Below are 9,456 nucleotides of genomic sequence, written 5' to 3' on the forward strand. Positions count from 1 at the left end.
CATGGTGACCACGAGCACTCTTATTGAGCAAAACATGATACAAAGAATGCAACACGCCGCGCGCAGCTGCTTCTTATCACCAGGGACCAGCGAGCTGGGACCGGCGAGCTGGCGCAAGCAGTTACTGGGACTAGGACGCGTATCAGCAACCGCACAGAAAAACAATGAACCTGGACGACGACATGAACCAGCGGCAAACAGGCAAGTGCCCTCCCTTGTTCGGTTATTTCCGATCCATGTGAATTGGAGTGTATTGGGATGTATCAAGACGAATTTTGATTTGCTATTGATTTAAACCGACTCAATCTCACTCAATCCACATGAATTAAGAGCGAACCAAACAAGCCCTAACATGTATAACTCTAGTTCTCTCCATGCGTAGATATTCGAACTTTGAGCCTATCCTCTATTCCCTCCATGCAAATATCCATCCACCACGCCAAACTAACTGGGTCAACTCGAGCACACAAGTGACGTACAACAGGGATGCAAAAATCTTCTCCAGATTTTTTTTCTTATTCACACTGGATCTAGTGCAGCAGCCCTGCTGTCCCATTCCACTCTCCTCAGTTCAGCTCCTGTTATCTCATAAATTCGCAAGGCAACAGACCCCTCTCCCTTAATAAAAGTTATTCTCTATTCATAGCTCTACCTCTTTTGTACAGCAACTCATGGTTGAAATCATATAGAACAAAGGTTGTGGTGATCCAAAGTTTAGTAAAAACACTGAAACACTACAATTTCAGCTAACTGACACAGCTCCATGCCAAACCTGACATAGAGGATTGTAGTACCATTATCTACAAATTTTACACAGCAGCAAGGCTAACTCCTTGTATGAAACTTGTTCCCCTATACTTGGTCGTTGACTTTGCTATAGAATTTATAGTCCAAATTCTCATGCACTGGTCACAAAAGAGCTCCAAACTGGGACTCACGCACTGATTGAATTGCATACAACAGAACCAAGTTCAGACCATTCACAGCCGAACAGGGAAGGTTGGGACCCATTTTACTCCTATTTTTGTGTAGCACCAAGTCCATCGCCTTTTAGGAAATTTGTTCCTCTTACTTTGGTCTACCACTTTGCTATATAAAACATGACCTACAACTCCCTAGAATAGTCTCAAGGAGCCACCAAAGTTGACCCAAAAGAACTGAACTCAGACTTGTTAATCTGAACCTTGCTAAATGCATCACTACCTGACAGCACCACTATAAGCAGTTGTTACTCCATTGTTTGCACAGGATCAAGCCAAACCCACTTAAGTAAAGTTGTTCACCATCATATAATCTTCGCTTCCTCCATAGACATCCTAACCTAAAACCTTATAGAACAGCCACACAAGAACTCCAAAACAGCACCATATAGCAGGTTTTAGATTTCAGAACTGAACCAAATGCAGTAAAAGCACTGTCCGTCAGTACAACCTTGAGCAAGCTTTCTCTCCAACTTTTGTGTAGGATCAAACCAAAGTCACTTAAGGAGACTTATTCACCATAATATGGGCTTAAACTCCACTATAGACACCACATTTCAAAACTTTATGGATTAGGCCCAAATGAGCTCCAAAAACAGCTACAAACTCTGAAATTCAGACTTAATCTCCTATTCATAATCTGAAAATTCAGACACATTGGCAGCCCCACTTTGAATCACCTTTTCTCCAAATTCCATGTAACTTTAGGGGTGTGATCTTTAACCAAACTTACACACCAATACATGGGCTTCCACCTTTATATAGCACTGTTTGCCCATAACGATATGGATTAGCCACAAACAGATTCCAAAGTTGCTCCAAATGCTGAAATTCAGATTCTGAATTCCACTAAGTCTGAAATCCACAATTTCTGACATCTTTACTTTTTATCAGTTTTTCTCTTAGTTCCATAGAGTGTTAGGTCTAGGTCACTTAACCAAACTTATATTCCTCATATATCTCTATAACTTTGTTATAATAACCATCTTCAAAATTTTCAAAGATCAAAAGCTATAAAGATCCAAAGTCGATTAGTTGATATAATTTTCAGCAATTCCAATTTGAACCCAAAACTGAATTTTTTGTAAATCACTCCAAATTTCTCTATAAAACTAGAAAATCTCCAAATAATAAAGTTATTCATTTTTACAAGCTCTACAACTTTGGTACATGAACTTTTAGCAGATTCTTACTGAATTTTGAAATCCACTATTGGGGCTAATTCAGGGTTTCACATGTTCTCCTCTTTCTTCAAGTGTTTCACCAATGTAATCCTTCCTCCAAAAAGAGAAGGTATTCTTTGCCCTAAGATCTAACTTTGGCTTATAGAGCTCATGTCCAAAGTGACATTAGTTCAGTAATTGTTTGCTTTGGTTATACACTATTTCACTTTGGCTCAACTTAGGTTTTAAAGTTGATCCAACACCTCAAGTGTTTCTTCCACTTGACTAACACTTCAAAATAAAGTTGCTCTAGGTTCTAAAACTTGTCTTTAGTGCTTAAGACTCCAAGTCAACTCATGACTTTCTTAAGAGATGATTTCTTCTCACTAGGCTTAACAAAGTTTTCAATCAAATCCCTATACTCTATACACCACATCACACTCATTGAAAGTTTTTGACCTAGTGAATGCATTCTAGGTAGATCAAGCAAGTTAATGCAAATGCTTATGATGACATGTCAGAGTTTTAGTTAACGTAACACCAGGGGTGTTACAACGCCTTCCATGCGGATGACCGCCGCCCGCACCCATGACCCCGTCCCACACACCTCACCCAAGCTTCAAAGTGAAGGCCCTGGCCTCCCGCACCCCGATCCTTAGTTGCTCTCTCCCTGCCTGTTTTCCCCACCCAGCACGCAGCAACACCGCCACCGCCGCAAGGTCGTTTCGTTGTCGTCGCTGAGCCCCTGCCATCATCGTTGCCACGATGAGCTCCGCCTGAGTGCGATGCACCAGGAACCCACCTTGGTTTCCCCTTTTCTCGGCCTCTCTGTCTTGTCCTCACTTAACCTCTTCCCTGGTACAGTCCCGAAGCCACCGCCATCGTTCCAAGCTGCCACCGTGTCATTGCCGCCTTTGAGGGGATCCCGAGTCTCGCCTTGAGGTAAGGAACTTCCCCTGTCTTTTTAGTAGAATCGCTTGGATATAATTTAGGCCAAGTGTTAAAGGATGGCTAGTGTAGGCCAAGTGTTTGATCTAGATTAGGGAACAAATCTAGATTCAAGAAATTACTTAATTTGACAAGTAAAAAATTCATAAGGACCAACTTTAGTAAGCTTTGAGCAAACTGAGTCATTGGTTTTTGCTAAACCTTACCTTGACTCCTAAAGGTCAGCATATCCTTGAGAATTTTTTCTTTTAGTCGGGTAAGACTTGCGAAAGTACACTTAGTACTTAGGGTTTTCGAACCCATGTCGTTGTAGGTGATGAAACTGCAGAGTTTGCTGCTTCTGTTTCAAGGCCGTCCCAAAGCAGGAGGAAGGAAACTAAGTAAACTTATGGAAGGTGTCTACTTTCCGGTGATGTAATAAGTAGAAGCACTCGAACCCGTATATTATAATAATGACTCTTTCTATATTGTACCTGTGAATGTAAATTAAGTTATTGTAACTCTTTCCGCTTTTACTACGATGGTATGTGATGTCTGTGATATGGATGAACGCTCATGTGAGATGTGAAGGAGATACAGGAATCAGGTCCTGTCAATCTATTGGGTGCATCTGCATGACTGTTGGAGGTCCTTACAAAGACATCTGGAGGTGGACCTAATATCTTGGGAGGTTTCCTGATAGTTGTGCCCACATATAAGCAACAACACAATCAAGATGATGACTCCTACTGACTAGACCACCATGTTGTGTCAACGCAACAGAGTTGTGAGGTTATTGATCGAGATACATGGGTTTTCAATTTCATAAATTTCATATTAGTAATATAGTTGCTTGATTGAGGGCTTGAAGTTGAAGGTCCCACCGCCAACTTCCTCGCAAGCTGCTCAAGAATTTCGAATGCTAGGTTTAGAATGCGTTTAAAAAACTATCGTACTCCTATGTCCCAATTTATAATTAGTTTAACTTTTTTACCAAGTTTGACCAGCTCGTCTTATTCTCATTCAATCATAAATAAAGTATATTATATGTTAAATAATATCATAGAAAAATTAATAATCATTATAAATTTTTAAAATAAAACAAGCCGGTCAAACTTGGTATAAAAAATCATACATATTATGAATTGGAACGTGAGGTATTTAAACAATGTTTATCTACGTGTTATATAAATATAAAAACCGTAGCAAAACATAAAAAACTAGCAATAAGAAAATCAAGTTTAGATTATGTTTGTCTAAGATGCTCATGGGAAAAAATAAAATATTAGCAATTCTGTGTGCTGGATGAATCTTGACACCACAGTTGCTGCCTTGGTGGTACGCTGTTTTCACAACGGAAGCGAGCTCTGCAGTTCAGAGCCCAGACTCTGCTATGCATGATGCTGCAGCAAACTACTAATCAGTCTAATCCGTCCGAATTATACTATTGCTGCGAGTTAATACGAACAATGACTGCAGCCTTCTAAAATGAAGGCATCTAATCCACGTACAACTATTATGACACCTTAGCCATCCAAATATGAGAGTAGAAGACAAGAAAGCTTAGGCAAAGCACAGGTAACTCATAATCAGTATAACAAACAAAGCTTCAGTTCTCCATCACAAACATGGCGGACTTAAATAGCAGAGTTCTGAAGGGAACATCTAAATGACAGTAATTAAAATTGTGGCATCGCCTCTACTACACTGTCCAAGAGATGGCATTCAGATAGCCCGCCCAGCTGACTTCAGCGGTACTGCAACAAAAACATAGACAATGCATTAGTTAATCAGTGATAGCAAGTCCAACCTAACTGGAGAAATTTCAAAACATTGCCATTGGCAACCAAATAATTGTCAGCATTTTAAGCATCATAACAAGAAAACATATAACCACAATTCATTCTTTAATTAAAAAAAGAATAGCAGCAGTATAGGTCAAATTTCAACAAAATACAATGGATGCGCTTGCAAGAAAGTAACATATCGTCAAAGAAAACTGTCTAAATAAATAGAAATACCAGAGTGCAAAATGTCCTCATCGAGCTGGCAGTAACTAACTCAAAAAAATATAATAGAACTATCAACTATATAGATTAGTATCAGACACTATGCACCATAGAACCATGGAGCACTGAAATCAGTATAGTGTATTGTTTTGGCGGCACCTGTTCCAGTATATTCAGTATAAATACCATGGTAAGCATCAATCACGCAGCTGTTTGAAGCTTATATTGTATACCTTGATGAAGCCAATGTCCTTGGCGTTGCTGCGGAAGCACTGCCTGCAGCACATCAGCCCGTACTTCCTGATCAGTCCATGAGGGTTCGCACAGACCCGGCTGCAAAAGCGAACAAGTACATCAGCACACTTACCAAAACAACACCACAAAATACTTGTGTCATACTCCATAACAACATGAATACAGACAAGTTCATAATTCCACTGGATGTACTAATCCACAATAGTCCAATCGATACACAAGCTCGAACACCATCGATCCTAGCGACGACAGCAGCTGCAAAAACCCTATCGACGGAGGAACCTAAATCCCAACCGAGCGAAAAGAATACTAACCCTACAACTTGGATTCGTTCAAAGCTATCATGCGGGAGAGAAACCCAATCAAACCCCTAACGCTACGCACCATGGCAAAAGGGAACGCACGTACCAGACGCGGGATCCGGGCCCGTAGTTCTTGGGGTGCGAGTTCCACACGTTGGAGTGCCCCATCGCCTCTTACTTCCGCCGCCGCAATCGCTCGTGAGGAATAGATGGAGAGTGGCGGTGCCGTTTGGAGAAGCGGAAGTTTATATAGCAGACGCCGCGAGCTAAACCCTAACGCAGGAGCTTGTCCGATTGGGCCGAGCAATCCGTGGTTCCATAGTCCTATTATTGGGCCGAAATGAAGCTCCTGGTCCAGTTTCTTTGTGGTTCAGTCCAACTCTCTCTATATCTGTACATTTGGGCTGGTCTGGCACGTCACGGCACATAGCACGGTCCATAAAGGCACGGCTCGCAAAAGCATATCTTTACTACTCTATAAAAGAGCAAAGTAAGCGTCCACCACCGCTTCGTGGCTCCGCTCCCGCACCCGTCCTCGCGATGCCCGCCCAGTCCCCGTAACGCACGCCGCGGTCCCCCACGCCCTCGGCAAGGGCGTTCGCCCCAAATCCGCGTCCCTGCCATCTTCCGCCCCGGATCCGCGTCCACATCCACACTCTCCATGGAAGGCGTCCGTGATGCTCACGTCATCCCTAAACCCTGCTCGGTCTCCATGGAAGGGTCCTCCACCTTCGCCCCAGATCCGCGTCCCAGCCATCCTCCACCTCGGATCCGCGTCCGCGTCCACGCTCCCCGCTCGGTCTCCATGGAAAGGTCCTCCACCCGCGGACCTCGCCCCCACCGCACTCGTCCTCTATATGGGGGAGAAGTTTCCATCCAAATATTTGGGGCAGACCTCCTCGCCCCGCATCTCCCTTGCCATCCACGGATCTGGCCCCGCCCCGGATTCTGCTCGCGTTAAGGGCCAGTACTCGGCGCGGGCGGCCCAGAGCGCAGCGCTGGTCGCGTACCGGTGCCTCAGCGGCAGCCCCAAGAACCGGCTGGACATGTCCACCGTCGTCCAGGCGCTGGAGCCCCTGCTCGACCTTGACGACGACGTGCCTGTGGCACCCCTGGGCCACGCCGGCCCCGTCGTGTTATTCGTAGCGGCCGTCGTGGAGGAGAAGAAGGAGCGGGCCCCAAGGAAGGACGTCCTCGGCCACCGGCGCAGGTCCATGTCGCCCAAGGCGAGCCCTAGGAAGCACCCCAGCGCCGGCACCAAGGACGAGTTCTGGGTGTGGCATCTGCCGACCGACCAGAAGACACGTCCGAGCTTGGGCGGTGTTGTGCAAGCGTGTGCGTGAGGCAAGCTGGCGAGGTGCTATTGGGGCTGAGATTGTGCCTTGGACCAAATTATTGTTTTTCAGTCTGCTGTTACGGTGAGATGAGATGCAGAGTGTCGCCGTCGTCGGTCTCCGACTCCTGCGGAAGAAGCTCAGCAGACCCCTACGGTGTCCCAGAATTCGGGTGGCGGGACATTCGCCGGTACAAGCAGTTCCGGTCAGTCGACACGAACATTTCTACCGGCGACGACTCCGCTCTTGGCCAGAGACTGAAGTGAGTTTCCATTGATCGGTAACTACTACTCCTTCCGTTGCAAATCAAATACATTTCGTACTGTAAAAGATTAGATATATACTAATAATCATTGCCTTTACGAGAAGAGGATGTAGAAAAAAGATAACTGAAGTTAAATAGTCTAACTCTAAAATATGTACTTATTTTAGAACAAATTGGGAGTACTACTGATCTGTTGGTGCAAGCTACATTTGACTGTACAAATAATAATATGCACACAGACAATAGATTAGAACAAGAGACCAACATAAAGGGTACTATCCATAACATCAACAGCAAAAAGCCTCAAACGAAAAGGGTACTATCCATAACCACTGGGGAAGAGTTCAAAAGCACCGAATATTTCTGTCTCCTGGCTATGAGTAGGATTACATTTATACGGTATCCAAAATAATTTGTAGTCAGCATTTATTGGACAGATGCACAAAAGAAAAGACAGCCAAACTCTTGGTTACTGAAAATCATTGCTGCAATAGCTCGAGTACTCAGCAATCCGAAGGAAAAAACACTTGCAGGTCCTTGTACAATAGAACCGGAATCATTCAAAGGCAAGAAAGTAAATTATTTTTACTATTATTCATACAGCACGACACACTGTAAGTCCAGTTTCAACTTCTGTTTTTAACCTGAAAACTTGTGTCCTGTAATCTTCTCGGACTCATATAGAATATGATTGATAAGGCCCCTTGCAGAACTGCACAGCAGGAAACAATTTCATAAGGTATGCTCCAACCATGATAAATTACTGGAAGATAAGACGGTAAAATTGAAAGCAAAAGTAAAAATTTACACAGGGCAGTCACTTACTCGTCCTTCATTTTCTGTATCTTCTCTGGATCAGTTTCATGCATGTTTTTCTTGAATTGTTGTCTCACCATGGCGACTAAAAGTTTTGTATTGTGTTTCTGGTTTACAAAAGGCTGGTTCAGTCTATTATTAAAAAAATCACAACTTCGTGGTGGAGAGCAATGGTAAATTTTCAGATAAAATATGCATACCTGATGGCTAATATACTTCGCCCTCCGTAAGCATTCACGATATAACTACATCATGAAAAAGGAGAGAACAATAAACAGAAAAAAATGTTTTTCTACAGCATCGATTATGATTTTGTTTTGTTTCATTCATGACAATTTTTAATAAAAGTAACAAAAAACTAGGCTACAGGGTGCATATTAGATGTGTCTTCTGGAAAAGCTAAAGCTAGAATTTAGGGTAACTGATGCAAATGAATGAAGCATGATGACTGACTATTCATTAACAGTACAATAGTACAAGTTGATTTGAAAGTTGGCCGCGACCCATAATACCAAGGAGACCACAACAAAAAGCAAAAGGTGCAAAAGAAACGTTACCCTGAGCACATTATCAGCAAGTTCTGGAGGCAATGCTTTCTGGAGTGAAGGCATCTCCTTTAATGTTGTGGTAATAACTGAAAAGGTATAAGAAATCGCTTTCATCAATAATATGCACACAGACAATAGATTAGAACAAGAGACCAACATAATAATAAAATGTGGCCAGAAAACTTCGGTGCAATGATGTTTAAATTGCGCCAGTAAAGCGGTAAAAATACATATTTTTTGCAGGAAGTGGTAAAACATATTACAAGAAGATGACAGGAAAGAATATAAAACTCACCAGTTGACGTACAAATAAAACTTATTTATCAACAAATTGAAAGAACTAGAATTATGCTGAGTTGTTGTCTGTTTGACTTGGCATACTGATGGAATGAATGATCGTTGCTACCTGTAAAAAAACAGGGCGCTGCTCTGGAAGCTCTCCTTGGTTGACCTAGCAGGCTTCTCCCACCGGCATAATAGGCTGCCGTTCTGGATCAATACCTACTACTCCTGCATGATGAACGTAAGCTGCCCCTAATAACTGAGGCATCCTTTTGCTTCTCACCTCAGCATCCATGATTGATCCATAGCTTTATACCTCACGTCCCTTCCTGTCGATGGGGGAGACTCACGTTGGTAGGAACTTCTGTTACAGATTTATGGGACCATTTGGAACTGGAACTCGTGATCAGGGGTGTAACCTTTCTCGCAAATTTCGCTGAAATTTCATGAACTTGAGTAATTTTGTGGAATTTTGTACCACAGTAACGCATGTGCTTTATTATTAATACTTTGTTTAGGTTTTTTTGTTTTTATAAAACCATATCTCTATAAATAATTTGACTGACTTGGCTGAA

The 9,456-nt window shown here is 42.8% G+C and overlaps 2 protein-coding genes across 2 annotated transcripts; both read right to left on the reverse strand.

The window, feature by feature from the left end:
- Positions 1-4,633: 4,633 nt before the first annotated feature.
- LOC100284803 (40S ribosomal protein S29) lies at positions 4,634-5,867 on the reverse strand. The gene is made up of 3 exons (NM_001157698.3): positions 5,743-5,867; positions 5,313-5,412; positions 4,634-4,827 (listed from the first exon to the last, which is right to left on the reverse strand). The coding sequence occupies exons 1-3, from the start codon at positions 5,802-5,804 to the stop codon at positions 4,819-4,821; spliced, it is 171 nt and encodes a 56-aa protein (NP_001151170.1). The 5' UTR covers positions 5,805-5,867; the 3' UTR covers positions 4,634-4,818.
- A 1,780-nt stretch (positions 5,868-7,647) lies between these two features.
- On the reverse strand, positions 7,648-8,716 carry LOC103650593 (uncharacterized). The gene is made up of 4 exons (XM_008676161.2): positions 8,609-8,716; positions 8,252-8,296; positions 8,061-8,158; positions 7,648-7,947 (listed from the first exon to the last, which is right to left on the reverse strand). The coding sequence occupies exons 1-4, from the start codon at positions 8,711-8,713 to the stop codon at positions 7,875-7,877; spliced, it is 321 nt and encodes a 106-aa protein (XP_008674383.1). The 5' UTR covers positions 8,714-8,716; the 3' UTR covers positions 7,648-7,874.
- Between the last annotated feature and the right edge of the window lie 740 nt (positions 8,717-9,456).

This window comes from Zea mays, chromosome 3 (genome assembly GCF_902167145.1).
Source record: "Zea mays cultivar B73 chromosome 3, Zm-B73-REFERENCE-NAM-5.0, whole genome shotgun sequence".
NCBI lineage: Eukaryota > Viridiplantae > Streptophyta > Magnoliopsida > Poales > Poaceae > Zea > Zea mays.

Excerpts from the sequence above, each read along its gene's own strand:
- LOC100284803 (NM_001157698.3), bottom strand. The coding sequence starts at position 5,804 with ATGGGGCACTCCAACGTGTGGAACTCGCACCCCAAGAACTACGGGCCC. Across the intron at positions 5,413-5,742 it reads GGGCCCGGATCCCGCGTCTG|CCGGGTCTGTGCGAACCCTC; the intron begins GTACGTGCGTTC and ends TCGCTTTTGCAG.
- LOC103650593 (XM_008676161.2), bottom strand. The coding sequence starts at position 8,713 with ATGAAAGCGATTTCTTATACCTTTTCAGTTATTACCACAACATTAAAG. Across the intron at positions 8,159-8,251 it reads CGAAGTATATTAGCCATCAG|AAACACAATACAAAACTTTT; the intron begins GTATGCATATTT and ends TTTGTAAACCAG. Across the intron at positions 7,948-8,060 it reads ATACAGAAAATGAAGGACGA|TTCTGCAAGGGGCCTTATCA; the intron begins GTAAGTGACTGC and ends CCTGCTGTGCAG.